The following is a 25,305-nucleotide window of genomic DNA, read 5'->3' as shown; positions in this document are numbered from 1 at the left end:
GTGTGTGTGTGTGTGTGTGTGTGTGTGTGTGTGTGTGCGTGTGTGTTTGTGTGTGTTTGTGTGTGTTTGTGTGTGTTTGTGTGTGTTTGTGTGTGTGTGTGTGTGTGTGTGTGTATGTGTGTGTGTATGTTTCTAAAGCTTTCTCTCTGGGGACGTCCAGCAGAGCCTCTCTAATAATCACCAGACGACAGGATAATAAGGGAGCTCAAGGCAAAAGACAACAGTCAACGCAATCTCAGTCTTAGCACTTAATTCAGATTGTTGCACGTCTGATTTTTCTAAATATACATGTTCTATTTAAATTGATGTTTTAAATGAGGCCATTATCAGACTTCCAGTGTGAACTGATCATGGTCCTAACCTGAATCGAATGTGCCAGTGAACAATTCTACATCACATGCAGCAGTGTACACATTTACATGTTTGATACTTGTGTTAATAAGGTGATGTGCAGTGAATTAAAGTGAATTTACCCTTTCACTCTACTTTTTAGGTAAAAAAAATGAATAAATATGTGGCCATCATTTTAGAATGCATCACTGTAGCCCTGCGCGCGCTGTGTGACGTCTGCCTATATAGGTTTTTGAGTTACGCTTTATAATAACTCCACATTATGAAGGATTTCAAGAGTTCCCACTTAGCTATGCTTGGCATTTATAGCAGGTTTGGCATGCTGTCCTGGGAGAGAACCCTGAGCTCTGAGATATTTGAGCCCAGGGCTACCGCCCGGTCAATAAGCATATCAGGGGATCCGGGATCAGGTAGGTCTAGATAGTTCCCCCTTTAAGCCTAGTTCACACCACAGGATTTTAAACATCAGCAGATTGCTGTGCCGTTCACACTACATGACCTGACTTTGTGTTTTTTAATCTCTGTGGTGTTCACACTACGCGACACTCTGTGAACGATCCACAAGAGGGGGTCACACACTACATGATCTGACAACAACTCATTCCCCATCAGTTCATTCAAGCTACCAAACCACAGCCAATGAAATTTTGAGGGAGGAGTCGTCAGAAAAAGCTGAACACTATTGGCTGCTTGTGTGCGGATTACATCACTGACAGAGTTTCAAGCTTTGGAGAAAGCATTTAAAAACATCGTCAAATCAGCTGATTCATCAGCGGATTAATCACTCAGCTGCAAGGTTCGAGTGGATAGATACACCGAGAGTTTTTAATTTTTGTAATTTTATAACTCTTTGAAATAAAACTAACATATTTATAACACCCTGCCGTTTTCTAACTATCAGTGTATTTCTTTCTGACATTGTTATTTTTTTTTATTACAAAACAGTAAAGAACTGAGCATTTCTGCCTTAAATTACCATATTGGTCTTAATGACTGCATGCATGTCTAATACTTTTCACTGTGACTTTAAATATGTGTGCATTTTCTTGCCTAGCAACTTCCTGCTAACATAAACAAAACTTTCTGATGGCAAAAACATCAATTTACTTCAGATATCTTTAAAAACAGCTTATTCTGTGCTGTGAAATAGCTCCTGTTTGAAAGTGAAAATGAAAGCCAAGACCTTTAAGTGTTTTAGTATCTTAACTACATATTTATAGGCTGTATTACCAAAAAAGATTATATTTTTAGGGTAATGGTGTCATTAAATATGATGCCAGACATTTAAAGCTTAATTTTAATATCTCAATAATAGCTTTGAATGTAAATATGTTGTGACAATATGGCGTTTTATATGAGAACGGTCAGAATGAGCAGTATGGTAATTCTAATAGTTACAGAATTCTAGTTCCACTGTTAATATATCCTACTCTCATGTCTGTGCTAACGCAGAATGAAGCGAGTGCGTTGATGCCCATTCTGACCAATCACAGATGTTTCTGCTGAACACACAGGCGGTCAGCTCATGCTGATATGCTCTCTCATTGGCTGCAGCTCGTCACTACATCTCACCACACGTGGGGTTGAGTCGGCCGACTGCTCTGAAATATTTAGCATGCTAAATGTTGGATTTCCGTCTGCGAGGTGTCGGCGACGCGTCATCGAGCCTCATTGATGCGTTGTTCAGTAGTTCACACATAAAGAGCTGCGAGCGCCGAGCACCCGCAGATTTCTTCCCGATCACAGCCCGATCTGTCGGCGAGCTCATTAACTTCCAAATTGGGCTCAAATCAGGCTTAAAATCCTTTAGTGTGAACTAGGCATAAGAAAGGGGAGGAAAAGGGGGAGATGGGGTGGAAGGGGGGATTCTTCCAAAATGAAGATAAGCAATAAGGAGAAAGGGATCCATTTATAGTAAACTAGGATCACTCGGATTGGATTATTACTGATTACGGATGAGTGGCCAGCAGTGCACAATCATATCACATGCTCCTCTCGAAATTAGTTTATGAAACTTCACTTATTTAGAGTATGTTAAAGAATTGTTGGTTCATCATAAACATTAATAGACATTAGTAAAAAGTTTATCAATACAGTTACAAATGCTAGATTTTTGACTTATAAGCATGTGCGGTTTATTTATAAACTAATTTCGAGAGGGTCACATGCTTATGATTGACCCCAGCTGTTACTGCATTCAGCTCCACATATTGCACCAATCAGATGAATACTAAATAACCAGAGTTTTCCACTTCAGTCTCCTCAGAATCCCCCCTTCCACCCCTATTACTCCACGGTGGCCCAGCCGTTAGCTGAGTGTATATATATATATATATATATATATATATATATATATATATATATATATATATATATATATATATATATATATATACCAAAGTTCAGTCTGGTTCTCGATTCTGATTAGCTGAATTTTTTGTACCACCACAAAATCACTAAAGAAATTGTAAAAAACTTAGGGGTCTAGTAAACTTTAGTAAATCACGTTTGTGTGGAAAACTTCTGAAAAACTCTGTGTGTGAAAGAGAGAAAGAGCACAGAGAGCTGTTGCAGCAGAACCTAATATGCTTGACCCTTCCAAATATGGTCAATATAGAGCTTCTGATTCTTGGGCCAACAAATGAGCATATAAAAAAAGATATTTGTTTTACTTACCAACACCATATACTATACCTAGAGAACCCTTTAAACTTAGCATCTTTAAAATATATTTTTCCTATGTTCACTGTAACCACAAGGGAGACGGATGACAACAGAGAGAGGATTCAAATGCAGGCTTTATTCAGAGTAGTCAGACAGGCAATGGTCAAAGACAGGAGCAAACAGGTACATACAAGGAGATCCAGAAGTAAGGTCAGGTAACAGGCAGGCTGTCGATAATCCAGCAGAATAAACAATCAAAGAAGGCGAGGGTCAAAACACGGAGAGACTAAACCGGGAAACCCTGCATAATGTTACAGGGTGTAAAAGCAACAAGACTCAGCATAGTCTGTGAGTGTGTGTGCTGTATATATAGTCCATGTAATCAGTACATGAGCAGCTCCAGAACCAGACGAGGGTTAGATCCCTGGTCATCATGACATTCACATGCAGAAAATCTTTTTTCGGGGGAAAATAACCTTAAAAAAATGTTACGAATAACATCATTATGCGAGCGATGACATGTTTTTGGTTGTATTGTGTTGTTGAAATGAATCAGTTGTCAGTGTTGTGATTGGGATTTGTACAGTTTAAACTATGCAGTGTTAAAGGCTTTTATTAAGTTTTCAGCCGAGTGATGAGTTCTTTTCATGACAGCCGAAGTCATTTGATTTAACGCTCACCCAGGCTCTGTTTTGCACCATGCAGTAATTCATTTTTCTTCTGTAATTCTACAGGAGCCCAGAAATCAATCGTTCATATTCTGAAGCGATCAGCCTCTTCAGAATATCCATGTATACATATATATGTGTGTGTGTGTGTGAAAGGCTTCTGATTCCTAAAAGTCTTCAACCCCCCCCACACAGTTTTCTTTTCTCCTCTTTTTATTTTGACACTGTTGACATTTGAGAGAAACAGCTCTATTTACTAAAGCGTGAAGTGTTCCCGGTGCGCTGCTCAGAGTAGCAGTACGTGACTGGGATTTCTCGCATATTTCCCAAAAGACACCTTCATCCACATCTGAAAGGTCAATAGTGCATAATGACGTGTACAAATGCTGAACGCAAACGTGAACGCAAGTCCTAACTTCAGCTCCGCAAAGAGACAATACTGTTGCAAACAGAGCTTTTAACTGGTGGTTCGAGTCCCGGCTGGGTCAGTTGGCGTTTCTGTGTGGAGTTTGCATGTTCTCCCCATGTTGGCGTGGGTTTCCTCCGGGTGCTCCAGTTTCCCCCACAGTCTGAACACATTCGCTATTGGGGAATTGATCAACTAAATTGTCCGTAGTGTATGAGTGTGTGTGTGTGTAAATAAGCGTGTATGGGTGTTTCCCAGTACTGGGTTGCAGCTGGAAATGGATCCACTCTGCAAAACATATACTATAGACCAATACATAAGCCTAACTACTATGTTCATAACTATTAATTAGCAGCAAATTAGGCAAAAGTCATGGTCAATGGTTGATTAATAGCAAGAATTGAACCTTAAAATAAAGTGGGAATGGGGAAAACAAATACTATGGAAGTCACAGGTATCATATTTTGTGTTCACAGTAGGTGGGGGATGAGTAAAAGATGACAGAATTTTTATTTTTGGGTGAGCTGTCTCTTTAATGAAGTGTCTTCATATGCACTATATATGTGTGTGTGCACTGCTGCAGCACCAATTACTAGTAAGTGTAGACAACGTAGGCTAGCTTACTATACATGTAAATGCTATATTTAATATTTGATACCGTTGCCCTCTGAATTATAGCCTGCTGATTTGCCAAATGATCTGTGAAGCGGGGACTAAGTGTTAATTAGTTTGCCAGACAGATTGAATTTAACGCATTGCAGAATAAGCCGTACACCTGCTAATGTACTTCGGTCAAGTATACAGACTCATCAGACTTCTGTAGGCTATTATTAGGCCGCGTTGTTTTATTTGTAAAACAATAATTAGAAATCAGTTTGATGAGTGATTATTCATTATTTTACACAGATTTACTTGCAGTCATGTGAGTTAAATGCCAACAGAAAGTTTCTTGGTTTGAGGGTGACGTCTGAATGAGCAGTGCTTCATTTCTATGCTGTCGGCAGTGGGCAGTTTCATTGAATTTATGCTAAAATTCACTTGTGATTTTTGTTCAAACTACTTATTTTAAATGAGCAGAATTTTTTAGCATTTCATAAGATACAGCTTTGTGAATGTTTTATTTCATGTGTATAGATTAAAGTGTTTAAATATTCGTAATGTAATTCTACTTAAAGCAGCAATCTTTTTGTAACGATCAGTTCCACAAGATCAGTTAGCCTAGCCTAACACTTTGATTGGAAAGAGGCATAATAACACGATTTATTTACTTTAGATGTTCCTAAAGACTTGTTAAAGGGATTTATATTAAAACAGCATGTTGAAATTAAAGTGTGAAGGCTTAAAGTTGATAGGAAATAAATTATCTTTAATTTCATTAGCCAATGCGTAACATATTCCTAAAGCGTATTTAATTGATATGGTACTTTAATAAGATTTATATGTTGATTATGAAATGTACATTTTGCTATAGGTAGCCCAGCTTTCGCAGCATTAAAGGTAATGTTAAGAGAAAGCTAATATACAAATCCTCCCTCATCAGAGAACTGGTAGAAAGTAGACAATAGAAACATGTGGGACATGAAACACACTCCAGATACGACTGGGAATGTCTTATATGTCCACCTGTGATTGGATTGATGAAATCGCATCTTAATATTAACAGGTATAAACAGCACGCACATGCCCTCTCTCTTTCTCTCTCTCCCTCCCTCCCCCTTTGTCAGCCTGTCACAGCTGATTCAGTGGAGGGACTAGAAAATCTAACATGTAAAAACTGACAAAAATCTGTACGAATATTGCCTTGCAGAAAGCAAAACTTATTTCAACTTACGCCTACCTTGGCAAATGACCATGGAATAAGTGATAATCAACAGCTTTCCGTGCCTTAAAGGATTCTAATGCACTTTGCGGAGGCTTCCACGTCTTGCGTTAAACTCCTTTAACGCACGGCAAGCCGTTGATTATCCTTCACATATATGATCTCAGCATTGGATCAGAGCATCTTCAGGTTTGATGATGCAGTCTTTTTCTTTTTTTGTAACTTTGTTTATTTTGAACATACAATTGAGTACAGTCATACAGCATTTCAAGGTACATTGGTATCTCAGTATGTGAACTTAGGTGGTATAAAAATTACGTGCATTATTGTCAGGTGTATTTACTACACAGTAGTACTCAAATTTTGTAAATTATCAAGTGAAAAACAGCATAAAGAGAGAAGAAAAAAAAATAATAATAGGAAAAAGATAAAATAAAAATACAATAATCAAAAATAAATGAAAGCTAAAACACTATTTACATCCAGGGTTTGAACACATGTCATAATATAGTTCCTTCAAGAGTAATCTCAAGTGGCCGTCTTCATTATACACATGGGGACACATCAGGGCCGGAGTGGGACTCTTTTTCAGCCCTGGAGTTTCAAGCCTCAGACCGGCCCACCTCAGTTCACCACTGACTATATTAAAATAAGGTTATTTCCAATTCAGTTTCTAATTACACTATCACGCCTTTTTTTTGAGAAAACAGCTCTTTTAGAACTTCATATGTTCAACAACCCTTACAGTATTATGTCTTAACAATAAAAATGAAAAAAAAAAAATTTGTTACTCAGACAAGGACCGAACCCAGGTTGGCCGCGTCATTATCTAATCGTACTAACCACTGTACCACAACAGCTGTACGGTGAATGGTGACTTATCTAGTTATATCATCATTAACCTGCAGGCTGCATCCTGCTCACGAGGCTACGAGAAAATAGATAAAAAGAGCAGAGCTGCGGTAAAATAATGAATAAGAAGGCTGTGGTCAAGTAAATAAATAAATTATTTTTAAAAAGTGTGACTGCTGAGAGCAACAGATTCTGGAACTAGGGACACCGGCCCTCGCGGCCAAAAAACGGACCGGCCCACCGGGAATTCTCCCGGTCCTCCCGATTAGCCAATCCGGGCCTGGGACACATTATAATATGAGTAAGTGTAACCATATACATGTACATGCATTAGCATATATTTATCTATCAGAGCATCATCTTCTATTCATTTACAGCAATAAAGTCAGGTCTTCTAACGAAAATATATTCAACCCATTTCCTCCATTTTCTCAGGAATATATCTTTCTTTAAATTGACAACAAAGGTGATTTTTTTCATTGTATAGATCTCAGTAGTTGCGTCTATCCAATTACTAACGGTTGGTCGCTCTTTCTGTAGCCATTTGCGTGATTGCTTTTTTGCTGGCAGCCATGAGAGCACGCTTAAGGTATTTATTGTCTGCCGTTACCATATCTGGATCCACACAGCCAAAATATAACAATTTACTTTCTAGAGGTATATCTTTTTCAAATATATGTTCAAGAGCCTCCTGTATTTCTTTGATGCAGTCTTTTTCAATACCAACACCTCCCGTGATGCTGATGTTCATGGATATTTTATACATTCAGTTTCTCAGGACTGTTATAAAGCTATTTTACATCCTGCCTCAGATTATTTCCCCAAACTTAAGCCCCTCTAGTTTGATCCGTCTGCTATCGCCGAGCCTCTTTTCATGTCCAGTTCTGGAGATGATCATCTTAACGTTATCTTCCGAGCTTGAAACATATCTGAAGTGAACACCCCTGCAGTGATTCTTACATTTCACCTCACCTGGCTCTCTTTCCCTTGCTTTAATTCAACCCATTATGAAAAGTGTTTAACTTTATTTCATGATGGAAGTGAACCACATGAAACAAGGCATTATGGTTAATCATTGCAGCTCATCAATTCCTGCAGTGCCAGTGCCGCCGGGACGTATGCTCTCAATCAGCGATTCTTCTGTTTTTCTGCAGCAGTAAACAGAGAAGAGCTGCTAAATCTGTCCAGGGTTGTTTATGTCCTGTTCTTCAAGCTGCTGCTCCATTGTTACCTGCTAAATCCTGTTCATTAATGAGAAATGATTCTTTGCTGTTGCTGTTGTTGGGTTTATGCTAGGGTCACCAAAAGGTCATCAGTGTTTTGGTCATTTGCTGGTTTTCATTCTGAATCGTGTGGGGGTCCACCACTTTTAGCATAGCTTAGCATAACTAATTGAATCAGATTAGACCATTAGCATCTCATTAAAAAAAGAGTTTTGATCATTTTCCTAGTTAAAACTCGACTTATTTGTAGTTACATTCTGCAAAAAGACTGACAGAAATTTAAATGTTTTTTTTTTTTTTTCCAGGCTGATGTGGTTATAGGAACTAAACTCTCATTCTTGTGTAATATTCAAGGACGTTTGTTGGTACAATGATAATTTGCAGCACTGTTGTAAAGTTATCAAGCTTGGGATTAATTTCAGGTGTTGCGTAATTTAATTGCGCTGCTTCAGCCATGGTACGGCAGCAAAGTTCTTTGGTTACACCAGAATTGGAGTTTAGTTCCTATAACCATATCAGAAAACAGCAACTTTTCAATTTTCCAATGGTATTAGTACATGATGTAGCGACAAAAGAGTGGAGATTTAAATAGGAAAACAATAGAAACTCTTTTTTTTTTTTAACTTTCTGAGTGAGATGCTAACGGTCTAATCCGATCTAATGATCTATGCTAAGCTAAGCTAAAAGTGCTCCCGCCAGAACCAGAGATGGGCTGAATGGATTTAAAAATGCTAAAAGTCTAAGGGAACTGTTAAGCTAGCCTATTTCTCACAAAAAAAGGAGTTTCTATATTTTCCCACTCCCTTCACAACTCCTTACAACCAAGATTTTTGCTGTGTTGATAATTGTTGTAGTGCAGGCAATGGAAGCGAAGATGCTTCGTTTACACACAGTGGCGCAGGTCTGAGGTCAGCCATCCTCACTCTGTGTCTTGTGTTTTTACAGGTACATGATGTTGATAGATGGGAGAAATGAAGTTTACATGATCGACAGAGACAACTCTGTCTTCCACATAGAAAACCTGGAGTTTCCCTTCCGGAAGGATCTGCGCATCCACCTTTCCAACACACTTTTGGATGGGGTGAGTTATTTGTCCATATGAAAGCCTGTTATTTGGGTTAGGAATCATGGATGGAGGCCCACAGGGTGCATTTTACCTGATCAAAGGTAAAAAATAAGTATTAAAGCTGATGCATCGTTCCTCAGATATTAATTAATATTAGGTCATTCAGAAAATTGTTGTTGTCCTGGATAAAATGTGTGGGTTTCCAACGCAATCTCACGACAATTCGTAACTTTGATTTAGTGGCTAATTCGTATGATCTAATTTGTACAATTTAGTACAACTTGCTCATCACCCAATGACGGTTGGGGTTAGGGGTGGTGTTGGGTGCCAAACCTCCTTTTTAAAATTGTACATTTTCAATGATATATAATATATTATTATTGCTTTTTATTGAGACACAATTTGTGTGTTTCTAAAAAAAATAAATAAATAAAATAAATATATATATATTATTATTACTATTTTTTTAATCACACAGTTGTTCGAATGTCTATATTTATGAGAAGTGGATCCGAATTTCTTATGGTTCTGTTGTGTTGCAGGAGATGATTATCGACAAGGTGAACGGCCAGCCTGTCCCACGCTATCTCATCTATGACATCATCAAATTTAGCGTGAGTGCCTTTCAGCAACAATAAAAAACCTCACACTCCTGTCTAGTGATGCACAGCTGATATGTTAGGGATAAAGTACATCCAGGAGGTTGTTATCGCAGAATAAATCCTGACAGGTTTATCAGTAACTAGACGCAAATCGGAGCACTCTTCTATAAGACTGAAGAGTTCATTCTGCTAAAACAACCGACTGGATGTACTTTATCCTGCTTATTACATGGATAATTGCCACAAAACATAAAACTTACACACAAAATATCTGAACAATAGTGGTTTATTACAGTGGTTCATTGAACACCTTATGGAGTCACAAGATGGAGACAAACAGTCAAAAACATTAAACTGACAGACACTAAAACAGCTGATGGAGTATACACTAACCTGCGCATTATTCAGACACTAGATGGAGACAAGCAGTCAAAAACACAACAGAAACTAAAACAGCTGATGGAGTATACACTAACCTGCACATTATTCAGACACTAGATGGAGACAAACAGTCAAAAACACAACAGAAACTAAAACAGCTGATGGAGTATACACTAACCTGCGCATTATTCAGACACTAGATGGAGATAAACAGACAAAAACACAACAGAAACTAAATCAGCTGATGGAGTATACACTAACCTGCGCATTATTCAGCCACTAGATGGAGACAAACAGTCAAAAACACAACAGAAACTAAAACAGCTGATGGAGTATACACTAACCTGCACATTATTCAGACACTAGATGGAGACAAACAGTCAAAAACACAACAGAAACTAAAACAGCTGATGGAGTATACACTAACCTGCACATTATTCAGACACTAGATGGAGACAAACAGTCAAAACACAACAGACACTAAAACAGCTGATGAAGTATACACTAACCTGCGCATTATTCAGACACTAGATGGAGACAAACAGTCAAAACACAACAGACACTAAAACAGCTGATGAAGTATACACTAACCTGCGCATTATTCAGACACTAGATGGAGACAAACAGTCAAAAACACAACAGACACTAAAACAGCTGATGGAGTATACACTAACCTGCACATTATTCAGACACTAGATGGAGACAATCAGACAAAAACACAACAGAAACTAAAACAGCTGATGGAGTATACACTAACCTGCACATTATTCAGACACTAGATGGAGACAATCAGACAAAAACACAACAGAAACTAAAACAGCTGATGGAGTATACACTAACCTGCGCATTATTATTCATTCACAAGATGGCGCCAAACAGTCAAAAACATGCATATCATGCTAGAAGATACACTTGAATGTGGAAGTAAGTATATGGATGTGAACGTATTTACTGACGGGTGACTCGCTGAATTTGTTGTTAGGCACAATAGGAGGGGTTTCAGACACCTGACAGCTTAAAATGTGGGGATATGTTGGGCATATATTGGTCTCTGGTTTCATCTGGTCAAAGATAGGATCATTCTTGTCAGTTCATTCAGCCGACTCTGTGCATTTCATTGAGCTCTCTTGTGAAAGTGAGGAAATGTCAGGAGCAGCTCTTGTCAGAAACCAGACACACGAGTGGTCACAAGTGTCTCATTTCAGCACATTTTTACACCAGGGTGAAATGGTAATGCATCTCAGCTGACATCTTGTGTGTTCGGATGACTGGATACGCATGGTAATACCAGCATGAACCACGGCCTCAGATTCAAAAAGGGTGCCAGGCTGAATTGATTAATAATCTCAACCTGTATTTTTCCTCTTAGATGGATGATAACTGCATGGCTACAGAACACAGTTGAAGTCAGAATTATTCACCCCTTGTATATATTGTTCCCCAATTTCTGTTAAACAGAGAGCAGATTTTTTTTCAACAAATTTCTAATCATAATAGTTTTAATAATTCATCTCTAATAACTGATTTATTTTCTCTTTGTCATGATGACAGCACATCAAATTAGACTAGATATTCTTCAAGACACTAGTATTCAGCTTAAAGTGACATTTAAAGGCTTCTCTAGGGTAATCAGGGTAAAGTTAGGGTAATTAGGCAAGTCATCGTTTAACAGTGGTTTGTTGTGGAGGCAATCAGAAACCAATATTGCTTAAGGGTGCTTATAATATTGACCGTAAGATGGGTTTTAAACAGTTTAAAGCTGCTTTTATCCTAGCCGAAATAAAACAAATAATAAGAAAAAATATTAGAGGAAATATTGTGAAAAATTCCTGAATCTGTTTAACATCATTTAGGAAATATTTGAAGTATGAAAAAGTTTCACAGAAGGGCGAATCATTCTAACTTCAGCTGTTCCTGACATATAGCACGTTATTTTGTGCTTTCTAAAGTCGGTCAAATTCACCATTCAAGTAAAGCTGCACAAATATTCTTCTTAATGTCTATTTGTGTTTGTGAACAGAAGGAAATAAGTTATATAGGTCACAAACTGGCCCATGAGTAGGCCCACACGGAATCTGCGCGCACAGATTTCCCCAGGTTTTTAGCCCATCATTGATTCTATTTATTTACCTGTGTAAATGTGAGTAAATTTATATTTATTCAGTTTTTAAATTCATTTCAGTAATTATATTGACTAATATGAAAATGTTAATAAAATGTATTCACAATACAGTTTGTAAAGTCATATTTTCTCTATTTAAAGTGAATATATATATATATATATTCAGTCATTCATTCATTTTCTTGTCGGCTTAGTCCCTTTATTAATCCGGGGTCACCACAGCGGAATGAACCGCCAACTTATCCAAAAAGTTTTTACACAGTGGATGCCCTTCCAGCCGCAACCCATCTCTGGGAAATATCCACACACACATTCACACACAATTATACACTTCGAACAATTTCAGCCTACCCAATTCACCTGTACCGCATGTGTTTGGACTGTGGGGGAAACCTGAGCACCCGGAGGAAACCCACGCGAAGGCAGGGACAACATGCAAACACAGAAACGCCAACTGAGCCAAGGTTCGAACCAGCGACCTTCTTGCTGTGAGGCGACAGCACTACCTACTGCGCCACCGCGTCGCCTATATATATTTATATATATTATTATAAAGTGGATCTAATTGGATTTGCATTGTAAACAAAAAATACTTAAGTTAAAAAGAGATTACTTTTTATTTTATATATTAAGGTTTTAGTTACGATACTCCGAAAACAATTTCGCATAAATCCCCAGATTTTTACCAAAAATTTGTGCAAAAATAGCAAAAAATTTTCACAGATTCCATCTGGGCCTATCCATGAGGTATTGCTCATTTTACAGACTCTGACCTTTGAGTCTGATTCAGTGAGATAAACAAATTTTTTTTTTCCTTTAACAACTTCGTTGAATTTGCCAAAATATCATTAAAATGTTACGAGTTGCTTCCAAACTCGTTTACAACTAGCCATTGATCACACGACAAACAAATCAGGTACTAGAATGCTGTAAGAAATAGAAAATAATCATTCACTATGCCACACATATTAGGATCGGCGCGTGAGCAGCGTGACCTGCTTTCCTGGCACATCTAGTTGAAAGATTACCACGAGCACACATGACAAGAACTGGCCAATCAGCTTCATGCTTTGTATGGAATATACACATTTGATTTGAAAATACCAACCACGCTCATAATCTAGTTGATTAAGGGTGCCTTTCAGACAGAGCTTCAATAGTGACACGCCTTCTTTGCGGTGTTAAATATTTCACAGTAAACTCCAGGATTGACTATTAGGACAGAAAATAGTGCTATCGATTTGTTTTCTTGATGTCAATAAATGCTAAAGTCGGGTTTGTTTTCCCAGTGAGGTTTTAATTCCCGCTCATCTTGAATGATTATATTTTCTTGCATCATTTTTTTTCCTTGCATACATCAAATAAATACAGGCCATCACCGTGCTCATCTGAGATAGATTTGTCTTGCTTGGTCACCACACCGAACGAAACATTTTTCCAAAACGAAGCTCTCATCTGCCATTTTTAAGACGGATGCCACAGGCTAGCCATGTGTAAAAATAGACGCCCCACTCATTCATTCCTGAAGACTGATATCCTGTGTGCTTTACATTTACATTTGTAGCTAAAATACGAGCGCATTAAAGACTAATGAAGAAATGTGTCTTATTACATGTAGTTTTGTTGAGCGCTGCTGGAGTTTTTAAGCGGGAGACTCTTGAGTGTGTGGTGTTTACCTCTTCAGTCTGCATTAGTAATGCAGCTCGTGCTCAGTCGGAGTGTGTTGTGGAGGTTATTAAAGCAGAAGTGGCGTCCTTCCCTCCACATTCTCGCACTCCTCACATGCAGCAGAGACAGAAATTACATTTTAGAGTCTCAAATGTCAAAAATCCAGGATGCATATTTGTCCATAAAATTATTAATCATACGCATGCAGTGTCCATCAAAACTGGCCAATCTCTTCTTTTCAAGCTCTGAAGTTTTCCTTTAAGATGTGGATGTTTCTTATATGACACTTATGTGGTCAATTCACTTTAATGTATATATTTTTGCAGCTTTGTTAACGTCTCTCACTGATAAAATGCATTAATACTGTGTTCAAATCTGGCACATCTTACTTTTCCAAGCAAGCATTAAAGTAATATACTATTACAATTATAAAATATCAACTTTATTCATTCATTCATTTTCTTGTCGGCTTAGTCCCTTTATTAAACTGGGGTCGCCACAGCAGAATGAACCGCCAACTTATCCAGCAAGTTTTTACACAGCAGATGCCCTTCCAGCCGCAACCCATCTCTTGGAAACATCCACACACACAGATTCACACACACACTCATACACTACAGACAATTTAGCTTACCCAATTCACCTGTACTGCATGTGTTTGGACTGTGGGGGAAACCGGAGGACCCGGAGGAAACCCACGCGAAGGCAGGGAGAACATGCAAACTCCACACAAAAAAAGCCAATTGAGCCGAGGCTCGAACCTCCTACTACCTACTGCGCCACTGCTTCGCCACAATATCAACTTTATGAGAAGTAAAATGCATTTAAAGGCATAGTTCAGCCAAAAATGGAAATTTGCTCACTGTTTACTCTCTGTCATGTGGTTGTAATCCTACATGAGTTCTTTTTATCTGTTGAACACTAATAAGATCAATTGAAAAAGCTGAAAACCCATAACCACTGACTTCCACCGTAGGAAAAACTATAGAAGTCAATGCTTACAGGTTTTTAGCTTTCTTCAATATAACACCCTTTGTATAAATGATGACACAATTTTCATTTTTGGTCTAACTATCTCTTTTTAATTTAGTAAAGGAAATGAAATTTTATTTAAAAAAATGTAATTAATTTTAAACATTTAATTAATTTAATTTCATTCAGTGTAAATGACATTTTGGTAAAAAGACAAACAACTTAACTTAAAGTAAAAACCTAAACTAAATGTAAATGTATGTTTTGTAGTGTTTTCATGACCCGTCAGAACACTGGCAGCTCTGCTATTTTCAAGCACAGCTCAAATGAAGAGATTTCATTGGCATTTAAAGGCTCGTGAAGAGTTAAGCTCCTCTTCATAGACCTGCGTGGCATATGGTCTGAAAATAAAGGATGGTGGCTTTACTCTTTCCTCAGCCAAGACTCCTGCAGGTCTGATGAATCCCCCTGCTGGGTTCTGGCCTGTAGTTGGTCTGTCTCTGTTGTGTTTGCCCTGTTGAGTTTGGCAGGCGGTACCTTTCCACTGCTTTTCATGAATCAGTGTTTCTCAAATTATACTTCCGTCTCGCTCTGCTGTTTCTTTTGATTTCCCGTTTGTTCTCGCACACCTTCTGGATAGTCTCATAATAATATACACACGTTTGTTAATACAGGCACATTAACAAAACTGGCATGTATATTTCTTCCTGAACCTTTAGGGTTAAAAACAGCAGCTGTGATTGCTAGAATATACACAGCAGATTTATTCAGCACATTTCTAATCATAATAGTGTTAATAACTCATCTCTAATAACTGATTTATTTCCTCTTTGTCATGATGACAGTCAATAATATTAGACTAGATATTCTTCAAGACACTTCTATACAGCTTAAAGTGACATTTAAAGGCTTCACTAGGTTAATTAGGGTAACTAGGCAGGTTAGAGTAATTAGGCAAGTTAATGTATAACAATGGTTTGTTCTGTAGACTATCGAGAAAAAAAATTAGCTTAAAGGGGCTAATAATATTGACCTTAAATGGTTTTTAAAAAAAAATACAAACTGCTTTTATTCAAGCCGAAATATATCGAATAAGACTTTCTCCAGAAGAAAAAATATTATCAGACATGCTGTGATTTATTTATTTATTTTTGCTCTGTTAAACATCTGGGAAATGGGAAATATTTTAAAAAGAAAAAATAATTCAAAGGGGTAATTATAATTGTGTATGTAAAAAAAATCAAACATGAAGAGTCACATAAAACCTTTTTATTGAGGAACTACTTTCCTCCGCCATTCATTCACATCTGCAGTTTACGTCAGAACATCAGCGTCACTTTAGAGCTAGTGTTTGAATGAGTCTCTAGCGTAATGTCTGACGGAAAAGCTGATTTTGCTCACATTTCAAGATTATAATGCTGAACAGCATGAAATGCCATCAGTCTACAGAGATTTTCTCTTATGCAATCTGGTGATCACAGTAATTAACCCTGACAAAGCCAAAGCAAAGCAAACACTAGCAGATTACTGTGGGGAAAATACAGCACTACAACACACAAAAGAAAGAGATCGACTTAAAGTAAAAGTGAAAACAAAAACATCATGTAAGTGATCTTGAATATTTTTGACTTCAACTGTGTATGTATATATATATATATATATATATATATATATATAGTCCTAGTCATCAATGATGATCCAAAGCTGTTTGTGATCACAGACTAACAGGAACCGGTGTGTGAGTGAGTGGTGCATGACAGTGTATGTAGTCCATGTGATGGTGGATTTGTAGTTCATTAATGATCCACAGTCGTTGGATCGCTTATATTCATAACACAGACAAGCGTTTGATTTGTTTTTTCTATAATAGCAAACACAGTGTTCATGAAAATAATTTTTGATTGGGTCAGTATAACTGCTCTAGACTATATAGTGCAAAAGGGAATCTGATAATGACAAATGTCTCATTTTACCAGTGTAGTACAATGGTCTAATAATTGCAAGCACACGTCTTAAACATAATAATTCAACTTCATAATTTTCAATAGCTATATTCTGATGCATCACTTTACTGTGCATTAATCACCAGGACAAATTTAAAGTCTGTTTAAGTCTAAGTCTATACACAATAGAGCATTTTAACCAACAGCAGACCTACACACAGGCCTGATATTATTATTGCTGTTTATTTAATCATAAGTTTGATAATTAACAATAATAATAGCCGACTCATATTAATATTTATTTTACGTCTCCAGAATCGGGAGAAAATCCTGATCTTGATTTTAAGCAAGAAAATTTTAGCATTCTCATTTTAGCCATAATCGTGCAGCCCGAACGCAACAAAGCTTTATTACACAGACAAAAACACAGTCATAAGCATATGGTGATGAGAACGTCATACTAATGCTCACCACAAACAACCTTACCCACAAGTAGAGAAACACACTAATATATATATGAGTTAAGTGACATTCACACAGCTCCTAAACACCATCACAGTAACACACACGTGACACCAAAGTAATGCAATCCGCTTGTTAAGTGTGACGTCACACGAAGCGGCTTTCGGGTCCAAGCGCTCTATTCAACTGAATGGGGAGATTCATGGTAATAATAAACGTTTACAAAGCGATTTAATAGTTTCGAAAATCACGATCGCAATATATATATATGTCCATGCCTAATATCCGATGGCTAGAAAGTGATTCATTTTTTTATTAAATTGTAAAAATGTTAGTATTTGTTATGCAGAAAGCCCAGAGATTGTTGTGTACACTATGACTTTATGTAAAATTAACTTTAATGTGTGATATGAGTAAAAAGTGATCATAAACGAATGATTTCTCAACTCAAATGAATGGCGGCTTAGACGCGGAAACAGTATACATACGTCACAAACACGTCACCACTTAACAAGCAGATAAACATTATTTATCAGCTTTAGATGCAACAGTAAACTCTAACATACATCACTAATGAGAAATAAAACTGAAAAGAGGAATAATAATGTCAACAAATAAGCATGAATAGTGAAGTGTCATGCAGGGAATTCTGGGAAAGTGCATTTACGGTTATTTGCTGTATATTTGTAGGAAACTTACTGTTAATTTGCTGTTTTAATGCAACTTTTTAGCAGTTTTATTTCTAGCTGGCTCACTCCCTAGATGTCATTTTAAGGCATCTGAATCATGTGACGCAAAGTCTGTTTCGAAAGTTAAGCAGGGTAATTACGCCGACGTCTGAGCTGGCCTGTTTTCTCTGAGGGAGAAAGCAGCAGCGGCGGCGCCTGAGCGAAATTCAAATCAGTAGATAATTGACACTGCAAAAACATAACAAAACAGAAAGATCAAATAGTATTAAAGCAGTCACTTTCCAACAGTTCGAGAGGGAAGCAGCATCTCGCTTTCCTTTCTGTTTCTTTTTTTCCCAGGTTCTGCAGGTTTTCCTGAATTTTGCTTGTCAATCTTAAGCCAATTGTAATGCATTGTTTTGGTTCAATTTGGAATTTAGCCCGGGAGACCAGAGTGAGTGCTCCGACTTGGCCCCCCCGGTACACGCTTTATTTTCTTGAACTCGCTGTGTTCTCACTCAGCTCCTGTAACTGATTTGAATATTAGGGCAGCTTTAAAATGTAGGACACAAGTAAGAATAGAGGAGGAGATGCTGTGATTGGCTGATTGACCTGTCAATCTGCACTCAAATAAAAGATCTTTGCTGCTATTTCAAGCTACTTACTTAAAATGAGGTGAACAAACACAATTCCTCAGTTTTTTTGGGGGGATAAACTACTTGTTTTATGTTTATTCTACTTAAATTTGTTGAACATTTAAAGTAATAGGCTTGTGTTGGGACTACATGAAGCAGTTTAGTGGAACCCAGCAGTTTTACAGTGTGCATCTTTTACAACGCTCTGTAAATCACGTTAAACAGGTGAAAGTTAAATAGGAAAACTCCTCACATATTTGAGTCGCTTATTTAATTGATCAAAAACACAGCTAGGCATTAGTGATGATGAAAATGATTTTATATGCATTTATAATCCAACATTTCTCTGTGATGGTGAAACATCCGAGCAGGCATTACTGCCGTCTCTTTAGATAACATTGTATTATCTCACCCTTAAGGAGTCATTAAAATATGCTAATTCGCCGCCACGCTGCTTAATATTAGCACGGTCGAGGACGGTTACGCAGCACAAAAGGAGGATTTTGTTTTTGAGGAACAGAGTTGGTTTGAAATAGGCATTGGTCTTATTTTAACATGATATTGTAAATATGAATAGTGCTTTATTTCCTGTTTGCTTATTAATTTCACAGTGGTTGTAAACTCGAGGTGATAAATTGAAATATTGGATCAGAGAAAACTGTTTTCTTTTCATGATGAAAGATTGTTTTTGTTTTGAGGAGCAGAATTGATTTGTTTTCTTTTGTTTTGGTTCTTTCAGTCAGAGGGGTTTTAGATTTGAACTAGAGCAGATATTTCAACAGAGGCAAATATTTTCTGTTATACAAAAACAAATTAATAAAAATAAAATATTAACGAACAAGTGGGCGACGCTGTGGCGCAGTAGGTAGTGCTGTCGCCTCACAGCAAAGAAGGTCGCTGGTTCGAGCCTTGGCTGGGTCAGTTGGCGTTTCTGTGTGGAGTTTGCATGTTCTCCCTGCATTCGTTTGGGTTTCCTCTGGGTGCTCCGGTTTCCCCCACAGTCCAAACACATGCGGTACAGGTGAATTGTGAAGGCTAAATTGTCAGTAGCGTATGAGTGTGAATGAGTGTGTATGGATGTTTTCCCAGAGATGGGTTGCAGCTGGAAGGGCATCCGCTGTGTAAAACATATGCTGGATAAGTTGGTGGTTCATTCCCCTTTGGCAACCCCAGATTAATAAAGAGACCAAGCCGACAAGAAAATGAATGAATGAATGAAACAACTAACATTTTGCCACTTTGTTGATCTTAAAGGGACAGTTCACTCCAAAATAAAAATTCAGCTGTTATTTACTCATACTCCACTTCTTTCAAACCTGTTTGACACCTTCTTTCTTTTACTGAACACAATATACTGAAGAATGTTTCAAAAGAAAAAATCTACAGGTCATTTCAGTGTTGTCATATCATTAGCCCATGAACATTTCCTGCTCGTTAAACTATCATAAAAACTATCAAACTGTTTCATAACTGTATCGAGGTAATTCAATCATATTGGAATGTTCAAACTGCTATCATTACATAACATTTTTTTTTTATCAATATATGGACCTTTTTAGATTATAGATCTGACGCTATAGACATTAAAAATGTGAAACAGGAAATGGGTTACGAGATATAACGTGGATAGCATGCTGATGTTAATCGATTTATGTGCTATAACATGTAAAAGACACCTTAATCATATTATTGTCTTATTCAGATCAGGGCAAATAATTCGATTATTGATGTCCACGTAAATGTCTCTGAGTGGCAGATGATGTCACAAGCTGTCAAAGACAGTGCATTCCTCTGCCTTTCCATGTTTCCATGAGCTCTCAAATATTTCATTAAGTTTGACTTGTTTTCCCCCTCACATGAAATTTTTGTATAGCATCTGCCTCATGTTGCTGCCAGAATCTTGCTTGTAAAATACAGCCCTACTTTAGAACGCTTAGTTTAAGCAAATTTGATGATCATGTGTGTTGATGAATCTAAAGGGAGTCACTCACTAGGTTGCGCTGTACTGCAGGCATTGCCTTCTATACCTTTCTAAACAACAGGAACAAACGGCCAACATTGAGGACGATGTCTGTATATTTCATAGAAATGTTTAGAGATGGTGTGACCCAACGCGTACCTTTGATGTTCCCTTTGATGCTTACGTTCTTGCAGCATTAGTGGCACCAAAATTCATATGCTGATACGGGTCGGTGCATACCGGTTACATATCAGTAACCAACCCTACTTTTCAGTTACAGATCCGAAAAATCTTTTAAAAAGGAACCGCATGGGGTTTAGATCAATGTCTGTTCCTAAAGAACTTCTTGTTCTGAGTTCAACAGAAGAAAAATAAATTCATATGAGTTTAGAACCACTTGACTGTGAGGAAATGACCAGGAGATCTTTATTTTGGTTGAACTACGTGAAATATATACACTCTAAAACCCGACAGTCAACTCAAGTAGTTAACAGACAGTAGTTAACTCAAAATTGACTGAAAGTTAATTCTACTTATTTGAAAAGGGTTTTGAACTCAGTGTTGAAGGTATTGTTATTAAATACCTCCTTACTTCAGCTTAAATAGAGTAAGTTCACAGTACTCAGTAGATTCATTTTTTTTTTTAACTCAAATGGTTTGCAGCAATCGGTTTCCTCAAACAGTTTGAGTTGTCCTCACTTATTGGGTTTTACAGCACTCAGGTGGTTTGAGTTCTCCTCACTTATCGGGTTTTACTGTGCTCAAATTGCTTCGTTTAATAGATTAAGTTCACAGTACTCATTAGGATTACTTTAGGAACTTAAATGCTTTGTTGCAATTGGTTTCCTCAAATGGTTTGAGTTACTGTAACTTACTGGGGTTTTACAGTGCAGGATTGGCACAGACTGCTTTAACTATGTGGTCCAAATTTAAAACACTGGAGAGATTTTTTTTCTCTCCAACATGACAAAGGTTGCCAGATTAACAACACCAACAGTAGAAAGCATGTCTAAAGAATGAGTCTTACACTGTTAGGTTTACGTTAGCATTAATTTTCAAATTAAAAAGCGACTCATGTGAATTTGTACAACTCTGAATCTGCTTCTCATTTCGGAGGCTGCTGCTGTACTCCAGAAGTCATATTTTTGGCCACATCTGCATGCATTGAGGCATCCTTTAAGACTGAAATGAAATACACTCTCTGCCAAACCAGGTAGCTGATATATAATTGGGCAAACCGGCAGTGGGCTGGTTATAGAGGCCAAAAAAGCCATTCCATCAAGTAACGCACAAAGCAAAATAATTGACTTCAGCATTGTTTTTCAGATAAACAAGAATGTTCACTGTGCTTATTTCCTAAATATCTGCTAACGTTTGATGGTATTAGAAAAGTCAATAACTTCCATACAGCACATGTAATGCTAGGGCAAGTGGTCCCACTTTATATGGGTAGGTTTAAGGGTGGGTTAAGGTGTAAGGGATGGTCAACAGTGTATTTACAAATGTAACTACAAAAGTTATTTACAGATGTAATTACATACATGTATTTAATCAAGCATAAGTACACAGTAAATACATGCATTTACACAATAAGTACATTGTAACAAACTATTAATTACTGTGTAAGTACATATTAGTTAAGGACACTTAATATAAAGTGGGACCGTGCAAGTTTGTCAACTTGATGAATAGGTTGTGTTTTTTTTTGGCCTGATACAAACAAATACTGTTTCTCCAGGGTAGATTGTGAAATAACAGATATGGATGAAGCTTGTAAAATATCTCTCTGATTGCTGTTGCTGGCGTCGCCATTACAGAGAGGGTAGCGGATGCCAGCATATAGCGTGATATTGTTGACATCACTAATCTCCGCTGGTACACTGCTGATTTTAGGAAAGCTTGCACCTGCCGGACACACACTGACTCGGCAGCACAGAGCGCTGTCAGGCTGCTTTACTTGATTTATTTGTTCAGCTCTGGCGTACATGTACTACACATGATCATCTGCGCCTAATGAAGTCTTGAGAAAGCATTATGCCACTTCAGTTACTGAAACTGGTGTATAACAAATAAGAATTTGCTGCCTTTTAGGATTTTAACCACTTAAACTCTGCGGACCCGGTACCGGGTCTGTGACGTCATCGACTTTCGCTTTCAGATTTAAAGGGCTAGCGTTGCACCAGACCCCCGTAAGTGGTGTCGTTTGAAAGTGTAAAATCTATATTTTATGCACATATGCATCACTTTGGTTTTTATTCCACTGTATAAAAGTTATTTACACTTAAACACACAGTATTTTGGATACCCGAGCTGGGTATTGAACATTGGTTCATTTTCATATTTTTTATATTACACATGTACAAGTTATAGAGCAAATGAAAGCTCTTGCCGGTGCTCATACAGTTCTAGCATTCTTTTTACTGAATTATATTCACAAATCATTGAATTGTGGTGTTTGCATGGTGCAGAAGTGTAAACAATACATTTATGATCAATAAGCAGCCCCAGATAGCACAGACAGCTCATCTCTTACCTTATGCTGTGCGCTTCAGGGCCATTCTCCTCTGTTTTTGAGCTGATGTGCATAAGTAATCCTTTTATATGTCTGACGTGCTCCAAACACAGTGAATTATGTTTGATCAAACAAAAGAATAGTGAAAGATGAACACAATGATCGCTCCCTGTGTCTTGTACAGCACCTCTCATCAGTTGGAATACAATAACTTTTGCATAGATTATGGTGGAGATATTTTTCTTTTTTCCTATGATTACAGACATGTGCAGGAACCAATAAAATTAATTACAGCACGCTAGAGCACACACAAGCTAAAAGGTGCACTTATAAATTTGAGTTTATAAAAAAAAATACAAAAAGCGCCTCTTTTTTTTAAGGTGTTTATTATAACACAGACGACATATACAGATATTTTACACACTTTCAATAGTGTTTTATGAAAATTCAAAGGGTTTTCTTTAAAATGAAACCAAATTTTTGCATTTACACCTCTGCATGTGGATTTGGGAAGCTTTTAAATTTTGGTAGGCAAAATCCAGGCGGAAATCCCCAAATAGCAGCAGAGTTTAAGTGGTTAAATAAATATACAGAATTTTTAAGTGGGAAATGATGATCATAACAGTCCTACCTACACTCTCAGATATAAAGGTACGCGAGCTGTCACTGAGGTGGTACCTTTTTAAAAGGTCTACATTTGTAATTGAAGGGTCATATTGGTACCTCAAGTGCATATTAGTACCTACAAATTTTAAGAGGAACACTTTTGTAGTTTGTAGGTATTAATATGCAACCTTGAGGTATTCATATGGACCTTTTAGCCACAAATTTGTACGTTTTGTACCACCCCAGTGACATGGACAAAATTGTTGGCACCCTTCAATTTCAGTTTCATTAGTTTGCCTTTTTTAAATGCTTCTGTTGAAGCACAATTGGAAAGTGATATCTGGAATTTGTTAGTTTATTTTCAGTCATTTTTAGTTCATATTGATGTTTCATTGACCACTCTAGACTTTCTTTCCTCAGTGGCACAATTTTGTGCACGTCTGTTTAACCCAACAGTGCTCTTTAGATAGAAAAAGCTGTCTGAAAAAATTAAGCTGATTTGAATCACAGGCCTGAGCTGTCAAGATTAATTAGCAATATTTTCCTTGTTCCCTTGATGTCGTTTCCTTGAACTACGCTCACAGAAACTCAATTGATTTCAAATTAAAGGCATGCATTTATAACTCACTTGACTGTCTTGTAAGTCATCCTCCCTCTGGTCTTAAACTCATCCAAACTGTTTATAGCACTAAAAAAAATGACAATTGTTGACAAAGATGCTGTACCATCATACAGATATCGACAAACAGATGTGTAATGAGGAGTATATAGAATATCTGACATTCTGTAGCACAATAAACTGCAATTAAAGAGAAAGCTCAAGCAGAGGCAGTCCTGAAGGCTTCTCCAGAGATTCAGAGCAGCAATAGCTCGGTTACCTCGAGGCTGCAGTTTAGCAGTCACTGCTTTGATGACCCAAGAGACCTTCCAAAATTAGGGATGGAAAGTAAATCAGAAAGATATGCAAAGATATTAACACTGGGGTCTTCTTTATGCACTTTTGTATGAAGCAGCGTCTTTCACACCATATGAAGTTGATGCTTGATTAATTACAGTAATTGAGCCGCATTGAAATAAAAGCATGAATGACACTTTCAAAGTCCTCCAAAGAAACTAAAGATTCAAAGATGATTCCTGTTTTGATTTTTTTCAACCGTGCTACTCAAGTTTGAGAGCACTATCCAAATACACCGTCATAAACTCATCAAAACACTTATCCGTGATGACCGTTTGATGATTTAGCTTGGCTGAGCGAGGGTGAGTGTGCGTTGCATAATAAGAAGATCAGAGCACAGAAGAGATTCGTCATCAACTTTCTCCTCAGACGACCCATGCAACATATTGCAATATATTGACATGTGCTCTGTTTTCTGTTATGCGGTGTGAAGGTTTGCGATGATGTAAGATGAATGCAAATGCTTCGGGGTTCAATAGAAGCCAGTATGAAACCACACTGACAGTGTGCAGGGCATCAGAAACAATCACACCACTAAGCTCAGACCAAAGAATACCGTGTAAAAAGCACCTTAAGGTATGGGACACACCAAGCAGATGGCAAAAAGCTAGCACAGGCGAAACCAGCGGTGTGTGTTGCTGGCTTGCCTCTGCTTCTATTTGTACCAAAATGCTGTCAATGAACACATCAAACAGACAGCGTCCGACCAGTGGTGTAGTCCTAAAAAAAAAGGTGGTGTACTATTACACCCGACCCAAAATTTAAATGAA

General features: G+C 37.5%; 1 protein-coding gene across 2 annotated transcripts in view; it reads left to right on the top strand.

The window, feature by feature from the left end:
* Window positions 1–25,305, top strand: part of rngtt (RNA guanylyltransferase and 5'-phosphatase) — a 179,583-nt gene that overhangs the window by 44,514 nt on the left and 109,764 nt on the right. For both annotated transcript variants that reach the window (XR_012395446.1, NM_212867.1), the window contains 2 exon segments: window positions 8,929–9,064; window positions 9,592–9,663. Coding sequence is in view for 1 of the 2 variants with exons in the window: in NM_212867.1 (NP_998032.1) it covers window positions 8,929–9,064; window positions 9,592–9,663 (208 nt within the window). In the remaining variant the exon portion in view is untranslated.

Source organism: Danio rerio, chromosome 20 (assembly GCF_049306965.1).
Source record: "Danio rerio strain Tuebingen ecotype United States chromosome 20, GRCz12tu, whole genome shotgun sequence".
NCBI lineage: Eukaryota > Metazoa > Chordata > Actinopteri > Cypriniformes > Danionidae > Danio > Danio rerio.
This window is presented reverse-complemented; position numbering and strand designations above follow the sequence as displayed.